The sequence below is a fragment of the Pseudorca crassidens genome, chromosome 7, assembly GCF_039906515.1.
Source record: "Pseudorca crassidens isolate mPseCra1 chromosome 7, mPseCra1.hap1, whole genome shotgun sequence".
In the NCBI taxonomy this organism is placed as follows: domain Eukaryota; kingdom Metazoa; phylum Chordata; class Mammalia; order Artiodactyla; family Delphinidae; genus Pseudorca; species Pseudorca crassidens.
The window spans coordinates 42336487-42358038 of NC_090302.1; the positions used below are offsets into that span (position 1 = coordinate 42336487).

The 21552-nt window shown below is 39.9% G+C and overlaps 1 protein-coding gene across 1 annotated transcript in view; it reads left to right on the top strand.

Moving 5' to 3' along the window:
* GNAQ (G protein subunit alpha q) overlaps positions 1-21552 on the top strand; it is a 288945-nt gene that overhangs the window by 94685 nt on the left and 172708 nt on the right. Inside the window, exon 2 of the mRNA XM_067744118.1 lies at positions 8383-8567. Coding sequence (XP_067600219.1) covers positions 8383-8567 — 185 coding nt within the window. The remainder of the gene's footprint in view (positions 1-8382; positions 8568-21552) is intronic.

A 21552-nucleotide genomic window follows, 5' to 3' on the forward strand; every position in this document is an offset into this window, starting at 1 on the left:
AGAAAGTTTACAAGGACATGAGATCAAGAGCCCTGGACAGACAGGAGGCCTTGGTAGATTACAGTCCATCTTCTTCCTAATTAGTTTTCAACCAGCAGAATCCTTGAACAGGTCACTTTCCTTCCCTCCTTTGTAAAATAAGTGAGTTCAGGGCTTCTTAAACTTTTTCTCTGAAACACATCCCGAGGCAGAAGAGAGTGAACAGGCACTCCTGGAGGAGGAGAGGTCTGGGGGTGCAGGGGAGGTTGGACAGGTTGGCTCTGAGTAACCTTTTTGAAGAAGTTTGGCCTGAAAATTCATGTAAACTTCCTGTTCTTCTCCAAACTATACTGATGTCAGTTTGAAATGTTTTAACTTGAGATATAATTCACATAACATAAAATCCATCATTTTAAAGTGTACGTTTTAATGGCTTTTGGTATATTCGGAAGGTGGTGCAGTCAACTGATGCTAGTTTTTCATACATGGATGTTTACAGTGAACACATGATGGTAAAATGGACATTCTAAGAAAATGCTCTTGTGTGTTTGAGTAACCTTGGAAGCACCTTACCCAGGAGCGTTTTACTACTTCGAGAAGCCCAGGACTAGATAATCTCCCTCTCCCAAACATTTTCAGTAGATTGCATTTTCAATGCATTTTGCCTGTCTTTCCTTTTAAAAACAACTTAACTGGATGAGAGTTATTATTCATAGTCCTGGTTACTACTAACCTACTCATCTATTCAGTTTCCACTCACAGTTGGTGATATTAAATTCAGTTAATTTCCGTGCTGCATTTTAAAAACTGTCTAGAACCTTCTTCAGCCTTGCTGGGGGTAAAGAGTCAAGTATTCCCAACCCTTGCCCTTAAAGCACAGTCTTTAAAGGAGTGGAGGGACTTCCCTCATGGTGCAGTGGTTAAGAATCCGCCTGCCAATGCAGGGGACACGGGTTTGAGCCCTGGTCCTGGAAGATCCCACATGCCGCGGAGCAACCAAGCCTGTGTGCCACGACTACTGAGCCTGCTCTCTAGAGCCGGCGAGCCACAACTACTGAGCCCACGTGCCACAACTACTGAAGCCCACGCGCCTAGGGCCTGTGCTCTGCATCAAGAGAAGCCACCGCAATAGAAGCCCACGCACCGCAAGGAAGAGTAGCCCCTGCTCACCACAACTAGAGAAAGCCAGCGTGCAGCAGCAAAGACCCAACGCAGCCCAAAATAAATTTAAAAAAAAAAGAAAATTTAAGGAAGAGGAAGTAATGGTGACTTTGGTATTAGAGCTGTTCAGTTTCACAAGCAGGCTTCCAATTTAAGTGGAGGAAAATGGGCGGGAGGCAGAATACGTGTGTTTTTAAGTATGTCACCCAGAATGTGGACAACACATGGATTGCATTTTGACACAGTGTTACTAAATCACTTTTATCTCAGTGCTATTAAGTCTTTGCAGGTGTGGGTTGGTTGATGATGTGCTTGTGGGTAGAAAATTCCTCCTTGAAATTTCTGGTTCTGTTTTATCAAAGTTTATGTGGAAGTAGCCCAGGTTCAGCTTTGGTGGTGCTGAGATTCCGTATTTTATTTTATTTTATTTTTTTTTTTTTTTTGCGGTATGCGGGCCTCTCCCTGTTGTGGCCTCTCCCGTTGCAGAGCACAGGCTCTGGACATGCAGGCTCAGCGGCCATGGCTCACGGGCCCAGCCGCTCCACGGCATGTGGGATCTTCCCGGACCGGGGCACGAACCCGTGTCCCCTGCATCGGCAGGCGGACTCTCAACCACTGCGCCACCAGGGGAGCCCGAGATTCCGTATTTTAGACTCTTGGCCTAAACCAATGGACCTTAAGTACACATACTTGGATTACAATTGAGCTCCTTGAGACTAGGGTTTGTTCTTAGCTGCTCTTTATCTGGGTGCTGGCCAATCAAGAGGGCAGGGGCATTTCGCCTGAGCTTTCACATTAATTAAAGGCTTCAGATGTAGACTTCTGATGGTTTGACAATATCTCCAAATACAGTCATGAAAGGCACTAGAAGGAGAAAACGAATATATTCATTGTACAGCTTTAAATACCACAGTTTTTAGAACTCTATTTGGGCATTTCTTCTTTTTCCTGGGTGGGAGCCTAGAAAAAGTGGCAGTGGTGTGGGTCTCCCTGAGCCTGTAAGAGGCCCCGAGAAGGTCTATTTTCTGACTTTCTCTCAGGATAAAGGGAATGAACCCTTGAAGTTCCTGATAGTGAAGTGTTCAGTGATTGTTTTCTAGGGGCCGTGTGTGGAAATGGGTCACACCACGTTCTTCAGGCAGTGACAGTCGTAACTGACTTTTTTAGTGCGCTGAGCAGTTCTTGTGTGTATGTGGATTGTGCTTCACAGCCCTTTTGATAAAAGTGTAGCCCAGGAAGCCAGCTTCAGTGGGAAAGAAGGAACCACTGAGTCCATGATTGCTTTCAACAGTAAATGACAATTCATTACCATTAAGAAGGTAATGTAGGGCTTCCCTGGTGGCGCAGTGGTTGAGAGTCCGCCTGCCGATGCAGGGGACACGGGTTTGTGTCCCGGTCCGGGAAGATCCCACATGCCACGGAGCGGCTGGGCCCGTGAGCCATGGCCGCTGAGCCTGCGCGTCCGGAGCCTGTGCTCCGCAATGGGAGAGGCCACAACAGTGCGAGGCCCGCGTACCGCAAAAAAAAAAAAAAAAAGGTAATGTATTATTAGATTTAAAACTGTCAGGTAGGGTGTGGGATAAGAAAGACTGTCCTATAAACAACAAGGTCCTACTGTATAGCACAGGGAACTATATTCAATGTCCGGTGATAAGCCATAATGGAAAAGAATATGAAAAAGAATGTGTGTGTGTGTGTATGTATATATATATATATCACTTTGCTGTACAGTAGAAATTAACACGTTGTAAATCAACTAAACTTCAGTAAAATAAATTTAAAAAAAACAACAACATGCTGAGCAAGAAGCCAAAAAAAAAGAAAAAGTGTCCTGCTTTTAGAGATTAATTGGAGGGAACTAATTACAGGCTGCATCTTGAGAATGGGCCGAGTGATCAGTGTAAATGTATATAGATGGTTAGTATGAGTAGGATACATAGAATAAACATGGATTTGTGGTAGAAGCTGTACGTGGAAATCCTCTTGTATTGAAAAGATCTTGGCAAAGCCTAAAGCATCAGATTGTGTGTGTGTGAGAGAAAGCGTGTATGTTGAATGTGCCACATATTCTAACAGCTTACAAAGTGCCCTCCACAGTAGGATATTATATAAATTCGTATTTGTTGTTTGGCCTGATGGAAGGACATGTGGAGTGAACTGGGATTGCTCTCTGTGGCTTGTCCTGATCCAGTGGGTAGGGAAGAAAGTATCCCTCAAAATCAGTTATGCATGCTAGATGAAGTGGCCTTTTTAAATAGCATGATTTTAAAAAAAAAAATAAATTTATTTATTTTTGGCTGCATTGGGTCTTCGTTGCTGCATGCAGGCTTTCTCTAGTTGCGGCGAGCGGGGGCTGCTCTTCGTTGCGGAGCGCGGGCTTCTCACTGTGGTGGCTTCTCTTGCTGTGGAGTACAGGCTCTAGGTGCACAGACTTCAGTAGTTGTGGCACACAGGCTCAGTAGTTGTGGCTTACGGGCTCTAGAGCGCAGGCTCAGTAGTTGTGGCGCATGGGCTTAGTTGCTCCACGGCATGTGGGATCTTCTTGGACCAGGGATCGAACCTGTGTCCCCTGCATTAGCAGGTGGATTCTCAACCACTGCGCCACCAGGGAAGTCCCAAATAGCATGATTCTTAAATAGTCTCATTTGTGGGTGTTTTGATGGGCTGGGGTGAGAAAAGGCATAGTACTTAAACAAAGGTACAAATAACTTTTCTAGAGAAAATTTTCAGCCACATTTATAGAGACCAATGAAGGAGAAAAGCAGGACTTTTCTGGACTCACATCCTTGTGTGTGTGATGCTTGTTATTAAATAATATGATTGGAGATATATTCAAATTAGCAAAGACGGAGCCTCCCACCCCCTAGATTTAATGTAAGGGCTCCTTCCTAGATTTGATTTTATCAATGGCTTTGATAAGATAGTAGATTTGTATTTCTTTAGGTAAGTTAAGAGTTACTTATGCTCTCTGCTGTGAAAAGAGATTAGCCAGCACTGGATTCACAAAGCCACCTACTAGTAGAAGTCTGCTTTCTTTCATTCAGAGATAAAGAATTGTGCAGTCTCTCATTATGCTTTCCATGTGGCCTTAGGAAGCATCATTTTTATAATTTGGAACAGCTGGGGGTTTGTTTTATTGTTACAGATTTTTTTTTTTCAATTCTAATCCTGAGTAGATTTTTTAAATGTCCATTTCTGGGACTTCCCTGGTGGCTCAGTGGTTAAGAATCCGCCTGCCCACACAGGGTACACGAGTTCGAGCCCTGGCCCAGGAAGATCCCACATGCTGCAGAGCAACTAAGCCCATGCGCCACAAATACTGAGCCTGTGCTCTAGAGCCCGTGAGCCACAACTGCTGAGCCTGTGTGTCACAACTACTGAAGCCCGCGTACCTAGAGCCCGTGCTCCACAACAAGAGAAGCCACTGCAATGAGAAGCCCGCGCACCGCAACGAAGACCCAACACAGCCAAAGTATAGGGGGAAAAAACCCATTAACATGCATAAATTAAATGAAATAAAATGTCCATTTCAAACCCTGAGAATATTGTATAAGTTTATGAAAAGAGGAGAAGAACATGAAATTTGGCTTACACATTTGTGAAGAATTGTTAATTTATCTCCATGACAGAACTCTTTTCATGGAACAAAGAAGCTGAGTTCTTTGCTTGGTTGATGTTTTAGTCCATACTACAGAATAATACTTTGACTACTTTTATCATTGTACCTATAACATTTGCGTTACACAGATTTTCTCTTAAGTGAAGCTTGCCTTCACCTTGAATTTGCTGCATTTATACAATAGAATCAAAGTGTGAGTATTAAATTTGTGAGTAAAATTTACCTGGGAGGGATGGCCAGTCTTGGAAGATGGTACCAAGAATCAAAATGGGTCCCTATTAATTGAAGTAGTATTCAGAAATTCAGAATTAGGTTTAGATGGATGAAAGTTGAGTGTAGTCAAAGCCAGGTGGAGACATTTTTAGAGTGCGGGCAGTGAAAGTTAATTATCCTGGATTTGGGCAGCCATGACTGTGGAAGTATTGCCAAACCAAAATTGGGCAGCTGAAGGCTGGGCTCGAACTCTAGTGTTGCCAGTTACCAGCCGTGTCATCTTAGCTCAGATGCCTCACCTTTCCAAGGCCTTTTCTTTTCCACGAAATGAGGGAAAAAAAAATCTGTCTCATAGAGTTTTGAAAGGATAAAATGACAGTGTATTTAAAAGTGGCAAAGTATAAAGGGTTGAACACAAATTTCTTTTGGTTCCTTTATAAGAGAGAGGATATTCAGGTTGTGGAGATGACTGACTGTTTTCCTCTGTCAGGATTGGAGATCAGTCTTAAAGTGTGTGTTGCGGGGAGACAGGTAGGCTCACGTGTACATACTCTGGGGGACAAGTATTAGATTTATTAGTACTTTGGGGGCGGGTCAGGAGCGAGCCCTGGATTCTGGTTTTGGGCTCTGTCATCATGATTGGCTTCCAGAAGAGTGTTATAAGAGTGAATTAGTGACTAGAAAAAAAGCAGCAAGATTCATAGAGAAAGGGCAGAAGAAGAAGAGAGGGTACTTCCATTCCCTTGCCTTCCTGTTCCTTCATTTATTAAGCTGCCCATGCTTTCCTTTGGCTATCTCTACCTGTCAGGGTCTCAGCAGGAAACAGATGGCCTACTCCAGCTAGGTGACTGAGAAGAGTCTTGTTCAGGGACTGTTTAAAAGGTGCTGACCAGGTGTAGGTAACCAGTGAGGGCTAGTGAGTGCAGTAACCAGGGGCCAGCGAGGTGAGGGAGCAGGTACAGTCACCCAGAGGGGGCCACCCAGCAGGAGCTGTGGCCTTTTGAAGGGGACACAGCATATCTGTGGTTCCCTTGCAGGGAGCAAACTGGGGAAATAGATACACCTTCCTCATTCTCTTGCTCTCTGGTCTCCTCCTGGTGTCTCCTATGGACTAAACCCAGGAAGACCGAGCACAAGAGAGCTGTTGATGTGAAATCCTTCCCAGTCCACCTCCCGGGGCACCAAGCAAGACAGTAAAATGGAGAGAGAGGATCCCTGGGTGTATCTGAGGCAACAGGAACATGTCTTACTTTGGAGTTGATTTTTGGATTCTTTTTTGTTTCCTCTTAATCTCTCCCCATTTCATTCTTCTTGGGTCCCGTATTCCACCTATAATCGGAGTCTTCATTAGGGTGATGTCTAGGGGCTTAATTAGTGTAGATCCCAAGAGGGGCTAAGCGTTGACTGCTTTTGCCCAACACGACTTAAGTGACACACAAGCCAGTGTGGTTTAAGATTTCTTCTTTTACTTTCTTGATTTTATTTTGAGAGGGCAAGTATATAAAAGCCTCTCAGCTAGGAGGAGGCCTCTTGCTCGATTCTCTTTCCTTTTCTTTTCATACCATTAACCTCACATATTAAGATTTCTTCTTGTTTTTGGTGTGGAAAAAACTGGCAGAGATTCTGATTTGATGATTATGTCTCTAGTTGGGCCCTCAGAGCAAGCTGTTGGTTCTGGGATAAGGATAATAAACAGAGAAGCGATTTAGGTCTTTTGCTTCCATACTTTGAATTGCTCAGAAAGTAAATATACTGGTTTCTTTCTATAAATTGTTGACTAGTAATGAGAAACAATTTTGTAGCTTTTAAAATACTTTCTGCGTTTTTTTTCCCAGTATTCATGGATGGGATTATAAGAAGTTCATTTTTAATTCCTTGGAATTAATCTTGTTAAAATGGGTTGATAGCATTCACATTGCAGTGTTAACTTCATACTTCAGGGAATTCCGGGTCACTTTATTAAAAGTCATGTGAAAATGATAAAGGAAGTGTTCATTTTATATTTCAAGAAGTTGCAGATCACTTTATTAAAAGTCATATGAAAAGGATAAAGGAATCGGTGACCACTGGACAGTGGGGCCAGAAATCATCTTTCACTGTAACTGTGTGAGGCTTCTGTGTTTACCAAGACATCTGTAGTCATTTAAGAGTGCTTCTATGAAAGCTGTAATACTTATTTGAATTTTTCATGATTGTTTATAAAGATAATGAAATCCAACCACCAGAAAAACCAAACAAAATTAGGACAGATGTTGTATTCCTAGTTTTTAGTTCTCCTTTTACACCTTTTTGTTGCTGTTGTTGTTGTTTTAATGCCTTGTTGATAGGAAATGGCAATGAGGACGCTGTAGTCATCCTGTGTGTTATTATTATATTCTTCCATGTTTAATATCCAAAAAACTTTTAATTTTTTCCCCACATTGTTAGGAGAAGACAAAGACATTTGTTGTTTTGGAAATTTCAAGGAAATTTGAAAGTGAGTGGGAGATACTCAGAAATGAAGTTACATACTCCCAAAACCACTTATATTTTAAAAAATGAAGTTTTTAGATTCACAGTTTCAGATTCACTATAGAAGAAATATGTTGTCATTCAGTGAAATGATCTCATGTTTCCATTTTTCCTCCTCCCCACAGGCGTTTGTAGCTTTGTTATGGATTATCCTCAGGCTTATGGTAACTGAAAAGGAATATTGAAGGGAAAAATGAGAACACAAAAGAAAAAAATCCAGTAACAGTAAATTTCTGTGTCATAGTTAAGAGTAGGCAGAAGGAAGGAGAGTCATTGTGTCTTCTCTGGATTCAGCGGTTCCTTGGCATAACTCAGGTGACCAAAGCCCCCGGAAATAAATACAGTTGATACTTGCTGTCCTGAAAAATGCTAATTCTTATCTGGGTACTGTGTTCTCCACATACCCCATTTTAAAATAAGAGAAAATGTCTAGAAATTTTCAGGCATTTTTGTCTTACCACACTCTGATCAGCGTTTGTGTGAGTGTATTGTCATTTTCAGATCCAAATCCTGGCTAAATATCCCAGCCTCCTGGAATCATTTCAGACATTCTCCAGGGAAGAGAGATTTTATCAAGTGTTCATTCTGTTCAAACGGTGCTATTTTTATTGTGTTTCATATAAGATACGTGGTTACAAATCACTATCAAAATTCCATGCTGAGCGGCTTCCAAAGAGGTGACAGTGTTTTGTTCTTTTAAAGCTCATCTGCCTCTGAAATGGACTGTCACTCCTCTAATTTTGCTGAGTGCTCTCCATAGGTGGCATTTCCCCCTCTGGTGATGCCCCTCTCAGCAGGCCCTTGGAGATGTCACGTCCAAGGCCTGTTCCTAGTTTAGTTGTCTGGGAGACTGTGAGAAGGTCTCATGGTCTGATGAGCTGCTGTTGTTTCTCTTCCAGGGACAGGAGAGAGTGGCAAGAGTACGTTTATCAAGCAGATGAGAATCATCCACGGGTCGGGCTACTCGGATGAAGACAAAAGGGGCTTCACCAAGCTGGTGTATCAGAACATCTTCACGGCCATGCAGGCTATGATCAGAGCCATGGACACGCTCAAGATCCCCTACAAGTACGAGCACAATAAGGTAGGCGGAGCTCCTCCTGGGAAGAGCTGGGATGTGTGGTGTGGCTTTTTTAATGGACGTTTTCCATCTCATCCTACATGGGGCTTTCAATGGCTCAACAAGTTGTTTATAACTGGTTTTTTTCCTTAAGTCTTTAAAGTTATAGCTATAAAAAATTGGAGTTGTATTCTTAGTGATATCACCGAAGGACGTTTGGATATTCAACAATAGATACATGGATGTTTAAAATGTAGGGGCACACATTACCTTAAGAAGACAGTTTGTCAGTTCAAGACAAATTGACCCAAGTGAGGGGATTCAGATGAGAAGCAGTGGCCTTGCTTCAACCTCCCACTCTTTGTACTCCCTTGAAAAAAGAACAAAAACAGCTTAAGACCATTCTGTCCAGTTTAATTTTGGATTTCGTGACTTCCTTTCAGTAGTACCACAGGCTTAATTTTATTTGAAAATAGGCCCATCTGTCACTTCCAGTAACCTTTCAAACATTTCTCTGGAGTTGTATTAGAGTAATGGAAACTTCTAAAATCACTTGAGAAAGGGTTAGGGGAAAAAAAAATTTAATTTTTAGCTTTTTAGAAAACAAGCAAACTTTCCCAATATTCAGCATTTTTTCTTACTTGAAATAGAAAAAAAAATCATTTTTTTATTCAGGTGAAAACAATTGCTGTAATTAATCACCCTCCAAATATTATAGCTACATAATGCCCAACAAGGTTGGTGCATCTGAGGGTATCTCCAGGTTTGAGTTTATGCTGGGAGTCTATAAGGGAAGTGGAATCTATTTGGAATTTGTAGAAATGTCTTCCTGTTAATCAATCAGTATGTCTACTGATGGATGTAGTCTTTGTTCCTTACAACTTGTAGATGCTGATCTTATAATAAGTTGGTAAAACCTCACCTTTTGTTTACAAAACATTACCTTTGCACCTACATTTATTTTAGGACCTTTAGTCAGAACTTGCATTCTCTCAGTACTCTTGATAATCTACTCTTGAGGGTATTTCCATATACCAGTATCAATGAGTACTAGGAAGAAGTTGGCATGCCCAGTGTGACTCATTAACTGAGATGTAACTCACAAACATGAATCATAGGTAAAATAAAGCAGTTCTCTGTACCTCCGCTTCTGCTACCATTTAGAAGCTTCTCAATATTCAGATCATTTTCAAATCGGGCATTTCTTTTTGGGGGGTGGTTCTCTGAAATCAACTGGCTGCTTCTTATCTAGTTGATACCTTCACAGTTAGTTTTCTGATGGCAACGAGAGTCTCTCCACAAATAACCCTCCCTGCTTTTACTCTCAAGAGTGAAAAGATCTGGGTAGGTTCATGGGAATATGGTACCTGAGTCAAATGAGGCTGCCTGGATATGGAAGCAGTCTGAATTTAAAAGGATCAGGGTCCCCCCCTCCCCCAGCCCACCCCCCAAGAAATCTCAGTGTAACGAGTTTCTGAAATAGGTGGCATGCTTGTTTTGTTGGAATTGTAAGACTATTTTGTAGAAGGAATTTTTTAAAATGCCAGTGACTTTTCCAATCTACAGTTGGTTGATAACATGATGATCTGATGAATTCTGTCTGAGTTACCACATGTGTGGTGTAATTGATGTTTGTTTGTATATTTTACATATATACATACATATTGCCAGTTTACACATTAAAGGATAATGCCATCTCCTTAATTATACCAAAAAGTCATCTCTTTCTTGGTGCTCCAGAAGAATCCTTCAGGATCTTGCCTTGGTGTTAAATTTTCATGTGAAGATCATTCATTGTACAGACACACAGATGTAGAAGATGATGTGGAATTTGTGCCCTATTCATAGAACACATTGAAGAATGCTTAATGTGTGTTATTTGAGCTCTTTGTATCAATTCTAGTTAAGCAGACTTTACTGTGTTGGATACCGTTCAGTTAAAAATCAACATCATAAAACATTATAATAATACAGATTTTTCTGAGAGATCATAATTATCCTGTGAAATCTTCCCACATCTCTTGGTTACTTAACATACTGCCTAATATAGTGACTGACATCTGAATTCCTCAATACGTTTAATTCCCTTTAGTTCATAATATAAATTACGTTCACATTTGCTCCCTTTTCTCTACAACGTGTATGAATTTTAAAGCATCACCCCTTGCTTCCTCCATTAACTTCCTGAGCTCCGCTCCCTCCTTGCCTTTGTTAAAGCTTATTAAGGAAATAATGTCTGTCTCCTTCCTGTTCCACCCAACTGCCGATTCCTCCTCATTCTTCTCTGCTCCCCCTGTGGTACTAAGTGATCCCACCCTCTTGCAGAACCCATACTGGAGTATTGATAGTTGCCTAGCTTGTATTAGTTATGATGATTTGGGTATTGATCTTATTTTCCTGACTAGTTTCTAGGCTCTTTGAAAGTAAATCTTGTGTCAGTTCCATCTTGGAATTATTCATTGTCCCTGGCGTTGTATCTTGTACACAGTAGGTGTTCAAAAGGTACTTGCTTTATGAATAGGTAAATAATTTGTAAGCTTAAACAGCTGAAAGCCTCCCCTCCTGTCCCTCACCATTGTTGAAATGATTATTCAAATCAATAGATAGCTGTTGATACATAAGGGAATAAATGCAATGGGCTGTCAGAGAGGCAGAGAAGGTTAACCAGGGCTAGGCAGAAATTTGCAGTCCAGAAAGAGGCAAGGGCCGAGCTGAGGGAGGGGCACTTTGGGGAGGAGGAATGGCTAGAGTAGATGTTCAGAAGAAGGTATGTGCATGCAGTGTATAAATTGGCCAGTTTTACTAGAACAGAATTCCTATAGAGGAGAACTGAAGAAATAAGAACCAAAGGAAAAAAAGGCTTAGAATGTGCTTCTGAAAGCTTTTGAATCCAGGCTAAGAAGTTTGAATTTTTTATTTTCTTACATTTATGATACCTACTTAATAATAATAATATTTTATGTCTTGGTTGGAACTTCCTACAGAAGTTTCTGGTTACAGTATGCTCTAATATTTTATAAATAGTTTAAAGGACTTGGTGTGCATTTTATTAGCAATTACTTGGAGGCAGTGTGTTGTGATTTGTATTATTTTGTGACCCTAAAGATATAACATAAATAACCATTTGGTTTATTAAAAAGCTTCTTTGCACCTACTGCCACATTGGCCATAATCTACGGTAGTAGCATTAATAAAAACAAACATTTTCCAGTATTGTCCAGCCTAACTTTTGTTCTTGCTTCTAAATTCATATATTTTGTAAAGGAGAATGTAGCTTACAGATGATATGGCCCGTTCTTAACTGAGGAATTGTTCAGTTTTGTTTGCTGTGAAATTGGTCTAGCTAGGGGACTGCCATGCTGAAATATTGGAATTTCTTTTGCTCTTGTGTAAGTGTTACTACATTGAATTGAGAGTCTCACTAGTTAGCTGGGGGCTGGCACAGTGGTCAAGGGGAGTCCAGGCCACAACCTCTGCCCCAGGTAGTGGTGTTGCATAGCATGTCTCTTCAGGGCCCTTACTCAGTGTTCCAGGGATCTTCATTTCCAGGGGAGCTTGTAATAAATTGCAAACTTTTACCAAAAAAACAGATTAATTCCTCCCTGGGCGTGTATCCACTATCCTGTTTTTGGACTTTCTTTCCCAAACAAGTAATATTTATAAGTGAGCTGCTTGAACTCAGCCCAAGTAAGAGAATGTGTCTGAGGACTTCTTCTGAACACTGTGAGCTCGGGTTTATTTATTTCTAAATATTACTTTGCCTTTTTCCTAAACACAAGTGTTTGATAGCTGATGTTGAAAGGGATCAAATATTTGTTGCTTAGTCAAATCAAAAGATCCATTTAAGGCTTCACTAGGTGCAAGGCATTCAATGATGAGACAGATTACTCTGTCATTTCTTACTTTCCAAAAGGTACACTTTTCATCACTATTATTTTATGCTTTCCTGTCTTATACAGGCATACTCTTCTGATTATTCTTTGGGCCTTGAAATCAGCTCAGTAAAATTTCTATGTTAACATGATAAGAACTGTCTTGAGTTACAGCTTGGGGAAATAGATCACAAGCTTTTGAACTCCTGATTTTTATGTACTTACTTCCTGTATCTGGTAGTTGGCATTCTTCCTGCTTTGCTTGTTGTTGTTGTTTCATATACACATGCCTTACTTTTTTATTCGATTGCAGATTACCTTACAGTGAGCAAGCTTCTTGTTTTATAATTTGTTATCTCCCCCACAAGAAGCCGGGAATGTTGTAGGAGCTTTTGTTCACTGAGTGAATCACTCCAGTTAGCAGGTCCTGGTGTCCCTTTACTGTTGGCTTATCATTTCTGTGAACTGTGAAATCCAGGTATTACAGCAGTTTCAACGTATTGAAAGGCCTTTGCTCCCTTTGCCAATCCCAGGAAGAGAAAAGAATCTGATGAATCTTCAAGACAGTTATTGAGTAGAACTCAGCCACATGCTAATGTTCGGTAGACACTGTCCCCTCTTCTAGCTTTTACTGTTAGACCCATAAGTCCTGATGACCAGGGCTCTTTTAGCACCTAGGCTGCAGCTGCCTTTGACCAGCCAGCCAGCAATTTCCAGGCCCGACTCCTGTGTTCCCCTCTCTCCTGGGGGTGGAGAGGTTGAGGGGACATGTTGCAACAAATACTTCTGGTCCTCCCAGAACCTTTCCAGGAAAGGACGTGTCACGGGGAAACTACCTGGTTAAGCACATTTACAGCCTTCTGAACTTTCTCTGCTTCCTGAGAAATCTAAGCTCCCAGAAGCCATTTTTCAAAAGACAAATGTAGCCAAGATTCTGGAGGACTTGCCAACTTGTTCCTGCCTTTGATCAGTTGAACAAGAAAATTACTGTACTACATTTTTCAACATGAGGTAATTTTCTAAGAGACTGATTTCAATTTAATATTTGTCACCTGTATGATAAGCACATAATAAAGGCAGACCTTAATCAGTATATGTCGGTATCTGTGCCTCTGAAGAGTTGTTTCAGTCAAGGTTCTCTGCTTGCAAGCAACAGAAGCCAACACTGGCTAACTTAAGCGGAAGAAGAATTGATGGGACTGTGAAGTCACTTGGAGAATTGAGGAGAAGCCGAAGGACTAACTCTCGGAAGCCAGGACAGGTCTGTGGAACTCATCTGAGAGAAGCATGAACTCTGACCGTTTCCAGTCTTCTGTCACCCCATTCAGGATTCAAATTCCTGGGAAAACTTGCCTGATTTGTCTAGCCCGGCTTCCGTGCCAGCTTTGTAGACAAGGCTGGGCAATTTGATTGACAGTCCCTGAGGGAAGTCTGGGTACAGTTAGTAGAAGAAGAGGAATGATGCTGGCACAAATCACAATTATCCACTGCAAAATGATACCATCAATTTAAAAACTAAAATGACACATGGATTCTCTATAGATGCAAGCCCTCCAGTTTTGCTCAGCATTCGCTAAGCCTGTGCTAAAATACAGTTTCTTTTTCTGGCATTGTTCAGGGTGGGATATCGGGGAAGGTTGGGAGGTTAGTGGTATAGCAACAGTTATAAATGAAGTGAGTAGCTGAGTTTGAGCCAAACCACTGAATAACTGAGTAACCTTGGGATTGTCACGTTTCCTCCCTATGCCTAAATTTCTTTACTCTCTGAGCCTGAATTTCCTCATCTGTAGAATGGTACAGATAATAACAAGATATTTCAAGGGCTAAATAGATAATCTATGTGAAAACGTCTTGCAAATGAGAAAAAGAATGTTTGGAAGTTATTATAAGATGAATTTGTCATCATGGAGAGAACAGATACTACTTATCTTCCATCTTTATTAAGACTAAAACAAACAGACAATAGCTTAAACAGCATGACCAGATTTAGGAGGTATCTAAGGAAAACTTTCCTCAGAGTGACAGTCATTGAAATGGGATACCAAGGAGAGAAATCTCCTTATCTGGATGTGTTCAAAAATAGAATGTATTTTTAACATGTGAAATTCTTTAAGGCCATTTTGCTGAAATAAGACCAGGGATGGACTAGACAACCTCTAAAATGCTTTCCAGCACTAGTGTTTTTTCATGCTGATTCTCTGATTCCAAAACCCTAACAAAGAGATGAAGCTGTTGTTAAAGTTATTTGTTATAATTTAAAGCTCCTACCATTTTTGAACATTGTCCATTCCAGAGTACTTATGAGAATTAAAAAAAAAGACAATTAAAAACAGATTTGCTTTGACAGGGGTCTCTAGCCCAGTGGGGATGTTTCTTTCTTTGCATCTCAGTCCCCTAAGTGATTACAATATTTATGTCTGTGTACTTTTTTTAAAAGAAAAACAGTGTTCAAAGTTCAAAATCAGCTGCAGGTTTTGTGGGTGTTAGTAACGATAGTTATTTTAATTGGGTTGTTGGCTTCTGGCCACCAAAGACAGCCTGTACTTTTTCACAGGGAAACTTTCTACTCCTGCTTCTACAAATCTTTGAGAGTTTTCTTTCTAATCAATAGTCTAAAGGAATCTAGAGACTTTTCATGACCCACTTGATGTGTCAACCACCTCTTTTTCTGAGGTTGGTTTACCCCTTTTTCCTTTCTCTCTAGGACTCTTGCTGGGGAGTTGATCAACACGGATTCTCTAGTAACCTGTATCAGCTTTCAAAATCCCTTTGTGTACTTTCTTTTCTCTTTTAATGTCTTGCAAATATGTCCTAGCCATGTTTTCTCCTCACTTTATCCTTGTTCCACTGTAGTTCTTTATTCTTTTTATACCCATGTCAGCCATATAAAAATAGAAGATGAATTTTGTAATCCCCTTTTCTTGGCTAAAATTAATCCATAATCCCAAGGCATGCCATATCATTTATGCAGGATGAGTTATCTTGAGTTCATGTTCATCAGAGGAGAACTCTGAAGCAAGGAAAGACTTGAGCAATAGACGGAGGCTGATGTCTTTTCTTTTTTTGGTAATTTTTGTATACAGAAAAGTGTGCACATCATTAGTATTGTCCATGTATTTTTCCATTGTGAACACATTTGCATACAGACCTGTTCATCCAGATTACCATGACCAGGAATTCAGAAGCCTCCTTGTGCTTCCTTCAAAATACTCCCAACCCCGAGGGGGGACTACCATCCTGCCTTCTAATAACATAGATTAGTTTTTGAACTTTGTATGGATAGAAGCATACAGTATAATACTCCTTTGTGTCTGGTTTATTTCACTCAACATTACACTTGTGGAATTCACCTATGTTGTTACTTCCTTTATTCACTTATTCTAATTGCTGTTTAATAGCAGTGCCCCATAGAACTTTATGAAAGTGGTTTATGTCTGTACAATATGGTAGCTATTTGCCACATGTGATGACTATTGAGCACACGAAACGTGGCCAGTGTGACGGAGGAACTGAATTTTTACTTCACTTAATCTTTTAAATTTATATTTACATGTGACTAGTGGCTACTGTATTGGACAGCACAGTTGTATAATATTCCATTTTATGAATACGCTACAGTTTGTTTATATATCCTGTTGTTAATAGAAATTTGGATGTTTCTGGCTATTACAAATAATGCCAATATGAACATTTCTGTACCTGTCTTTTGGTGAACATAAGCATGTATTTCTTTGGGTTACGTACCTAGAATTTGGAATTGCTGAGTCAGAGGGTATACATCTGGTCAGTTTCAGTACGTGGATACTACCAAAGAGTCTTCCAGAATAATTGTACCAATTTACACTTCCACCAGTTACCTTTGAGAGTTCTAGTTGCCCCATATCCTTGAAGACATTTGGTATATTATTAGTCTTTTTATTTATTCTGGTGGCTGGATAGTAGTGTCACACTGTTGTATTTATTTGATAAGTAGGCATGTTGAGCACCTTTTCATATATTTATTAGCCATTCGTTATCTTTTTAAAAATACTTCTTCCCTTTTTTTTCCCTATTGGGTTGTCTGATTTCTTACTGTTTCCTAGGAGCTCTTCATGTATTAAGGAATCTCAGTTGAGTAAATGTATTGCAGATATCGTCTCTACTTTGTGGCTTGCTTTTTATTTTCTTTATAGTTCTTTAAGTGAAAAGAAGTTCTTAACTGTAATATAGTCCAGTTTATCATTTTTTTACCCTTTTGATCCTTTTAAAGTAATCTTTGCCTGCTTTAAGGTTGTTTAAATAATCTGCAGGTTTTTCTTCTAAATTCTTTGTTCTGTTTTTACATTCAGATCTACAATCCATTTCAGATGGATTGTAGAGTATGGTGTGATGTGGGGGGGGCCAGGTTTGATTTTTTTCATATGGGTATATAATTAACTCATTTACTGAAAAGACCGTCCTTTGCCCAGTGCAACGCAGTGTCTGTCATCTTTCATTTTGTCACTCAACAAATATTTACTAAACATTTCCTATATGAAAGTCAACATAAACCAATTTGGCTGTTTTTAAAAAAGAAAAGAGCGAGTGCTCTAAGGAACATTACTGATTAGTCCAAATACACGTGAGAACTCTGCTAAAGCATTCTCCCTCTAAATCCCTTTCAGCTGCTCAGAGCTTGGACATCCATGGACTGACAGCCACCATATAAAATACATGTGGCATAGTTTAACACATTTTAGTAGGAAGTTGTGAATCTGGTCATTTGGCTGTTCTTAGTTAACTCCTGGCAAAGCATCACATACATACTTTCCTTCTTCTTTTAAACCACGTAATGCATGATTTTCCCCTTTAATTTTAAAACAATGCATCTATTTTCAATTAGAGAGTCAGAATCTATTTGTTGGAACCAAAGAAAGTGAATGCCTAATGGAGTCTGAGGGATCTAGTGAGAATATGAGACATGCTAGCATTTTTCTTCCTCATTCTCACACCACTGAAGAAATAATTTCAGTTCTGGACTTTTTGCTGTTGTTGACATTTAGGGTGGGGCTTGCTTAGGGTTTAGCAAAGTGGCAGTTTTGCTTATCTTGGTCACATATATCAAAGCCTAAAATCTTCTTGTTTCTTGTACTGTGTTCTTCACCATATTGTTTACCCCAAATCGCTTATACTTGCTACATAACTGTGCTTTTAAATAGCGTACTGTTAATATACTATGATTTTCATGAATATATGTGCGTGTATCCAAACATGAACATCCTCAAGGAAATGTATTGATACTTAAAAAAAAAAATGACATTTTTTTGTCATGTTATATTGTGACACTTTCCTCTCAAGGGGTTAAAAAATTCTCCACTTAAAGCTGTGATCACTAGTTTTGATTGATTCGTTGTAAACCTATACTTTGAACACATTTATTTTCCTGATTTTATGTTTCTTAAAGTGAATTTGCTAAGAAGGTAACCTTTAAGTTGTTGCCACCACTACTTTGTAAGATGATTTTGCAGTTTTCTTACAATCTTGTGTTATTTGTTTAAAATGAAAAATGACTTAGAAAGGACTGGCATTACCAGCCTATATCAAGTAACTTGATACCACTGTTGAGATGTATAAGATTATAGATTGGTTGGTAGGTTATCTGCTTCTTTCAATGTACGCACATCCTCTGTGGTAAAAAGCATAATGGTTTTGAGCTAAAAAGCAGGCTGTCCTGACTGTAGTAGACATTGGCCTGTCTGGGAGGTGGTGAACAGTTCTTGAAATGGTGGCTCTGTGGTAGGAGTTTGGCTGTTCAGGTCATCGTTCTCCTCATGTATTTTGGAGGCACTAGCCTGATCTTCTCCCTCAGGCTGTGCTCATGGCAAAGGGATAAGAGTGTATAGCTGTTTGGTTAGACTGCACTGCAGCCAAACCCTCACTAAAGTTGGGTGCTAAAATACTTTCGGATTCAGTAATCCTTCAATCGACCTTGATCCTATATTCCATATTGTAATGGAAAATTTAGTGTTAGCAGTGCTTGTCAGAGTTTTAGGAATTTTGGCTTTAGCAGGGCCAAGGGCAATGTCAGTGAGATATTTGGCCAAGAATTTGATATTGGCATAAAATGGCCAATACCATATACTTTGCTGATGGTCTGTGTAGATGTCGAGTGGTGTGTGCCCAGCCATGGGGGAGAAGGGCGGCCTGAAGGAAGCGTTGTCTTTTTCTTTGTGCAATGACACTATCATTTTGCCAAATGCTATATGAAGATGAGGTGCCTTCTAATTTGCATATAGCTGCCATATAGTCCGACGGCAGCTTTGGATCATCCAGAATGAAAATGAGGTTAGGGATGGCGATTTTATATTCTAGAACAGTGCGCCTCAAACTTTAAAGTGTGTGCAAACCACATAGAGATCTTGTTAAAATGTGGATTGTATTTCAGTGTGTCTGGGGAAGGCCCAAGATTCTACATTCCTCACAAGCTCCCAGGTGATACTGAAGTTGCCTGAAGTAGAGCCATCTTTGAAATAACTGACTGTACCACTAGAGGCAATATGAAATCATCAATGGGCTAACTTTTAAGTAAAGATCCCAGAACTGATACATCTATGGGATTTCAGCCGAAGGATATTCAGCAAGTTACAGACTTTCTAAGCTATGTCTTCCTTATCTGAAAAGTGAGGATGATAATGTTACCCACTTTGTATAGTCGATGTGGGCATTAATGAGAGAACATAAAGGTTCATTCACGTTTTTCCATTAGATATTATGGAAAAACTGAGAACAAACTTTTTGATGCAAACCCAATTGATGCAAAACTTTCAGGATGGTAACATCAGTATAGTAGTGCCCACTAAATGGTTGTTGTCAAATTCTTCTCAGAAAGTTTTGGGTAAGGGGAAACATATGGGCCTTTGGATAAACTGCAGAATGTGTAAGAATAAATTGCTGATTGTTTGAAGATGTTGAAGAGGCTATGACACAACAATGAGACGTGAGTCATTATCAGGTACACCAGTGGTTTCCAGGAAGTGGTGGCCTAGACTGTGATAAGACCTAGGACAGCTGGTCTAGAATGTAAGTAACGGTGGCGACCCGGAAGGGGTTCATGATCCATGTTACTGCTGGTATCGAGGAGCACTGACTCTTTCCTGGTGGTCAAGGTATCTTATTATCTTGACTCCAGGGTGTTTGCAAGTAAGGGGGGGCAGCCAGTCCATTGTGGAAAATGGAAGTGGGTGGGGAGGAAGGAAAAGGGAGAGAAATAACCTTTGCCCAGCAAAACCAACCAACCAGTCGAACAAACAAACCTGGGCCCAACACCATGTCAGGTATTTTATATGCTCAGAAGTGTGAGGTGCAGGTAGTATTCTAATTTCACAAATAAAAAAGTGTTTAAAATGTGTGTCTCAAATCACTCCAGTTGCAAGTTTATGGGCTGGATTTTAAAATCAGAGTTGGGCTTCATAATTTCCAAAAAGCAATGCTGTACTTGACTCCATAAACACCTTTGGCACCAGGACACACATATTTAAGTCCCTTATGAGAAAGAGCAGCTGGAGTTCTCTGCGGCCACTGCAGCCGTCCTGTCCTCCCACCCCCTCTGTCAGGGCCAGAGGCAAGACTGCGCTGCTTACAGCTGTGTCTCAGTACCTAGCACCCTGCCTGACCCGCAGTTGGAAGCAGTAAATATCATCGAATGAATGAACCAAAATCTAGTGGAATGGAGCTGATTGTGTGATACTGCTATTATCGTGGGCCTTTTAAACTCTTAATTCTTACAAACATCCATTTGACTTCTGTTTCCCGACTATAACTTTTTAATTACCTCTTTATATTTTTGATTAATAGCATGGTTATTTGTTTAGCAGTTAGTTAATTTTAAAAGCTATGCATTTTTCATTTCTCTTAGGGTCAAAGGAAGTATTAGACATGTATTTGCTTATGGGGACTTGCAGTCTCATTAGAGAGAGAGAGAGAAGGTACTCAACAAAATTACTTAGTTCTCTAATTTTCAGGCAAGAGAAAGATTTCTACATGAAAGCATATATATTTTCCTTTTGTGATTTCCCTTTCTTTGTCCTCCTTCCTGTCATTCTGGGTGGTGCATGTGGTGATACATCTGGCACTATTGGGCATCTGTTTGTTTTCTGACAGTTGCCCAGGGAGAGATCTTTTATGGGAGCCCAGGAAGGTGTCTCAGCTGCTGCGCTCCTCGGCTGCCAATAGGTCTTGATCTAGACTACTATAAATGATGTAAAGATACAACTCTATGGTGAGCTTGGTCACAAATCAAGAAAGTGATTGGAAAGCTTATTCAGCAGAAAAATCACTTGACTATGAATTATAAAGCACATAGTTATAATATGTGAACAGAGCTATAATATGTGAAATTAAGAAATCTGGTTGAGTGTTTTCATAAGGACCAGATTCTTTCCCCCTCCCCCTTTTCCCAAGTGGAAATACATTGATTTTTTTTTTAAAATAAAGGTAAATGTGCTCATTATAAAAAGAAAATTTAGACAACACATGAAAGCAAAGGAAGAAAGTAAAAATCACTGTGAACATTACGATAGGTAGACATACTAAAATTTAACTATGCACATATAAATGTAGGGTCACTGTCCCTTATCGAAAACTTTGTGGGCCAGATTGTTTCTGCATTGAAAGTTTTTTTCTTTTTAGATTTTAGAAACATAATATGAGAAATATACTATATATTTTGTAAAACCCCCATTGAGGTATGGGATAGGCCCCTGTAATCAAATACATTAACATTTCAGCAACAAAGTATACTAATATTTATAATTAATGGAGTAAAGACTCTAAATATTCTTGTAGTAGGTCACGTTTTCCCATAAATGCATCACAAAAAACATCTCTCAGTTCTTGGAACTTTTGAGAATTCAGATTATAGATAAGGGAGTGTGGGCCTGTATATAAATACTGATTGTTTTTATTGGCTGTACACCACACTTCTTTTCTGACCTGCCTTCTCATTTGTGCCATATTGAACATTTTTGCAGGATAGATTGTTAGAAATGGAATTGCTGGGTCAAAGTGTGTACATATTTTTAAGACTTTTGGTAAAGATTGCTAAACTGGCATCCTGAAAGATCATACCAAATTTCAGTGTAGGGTCTGAGTACGCCTGTTCTTACCACATCCTTGCAAAC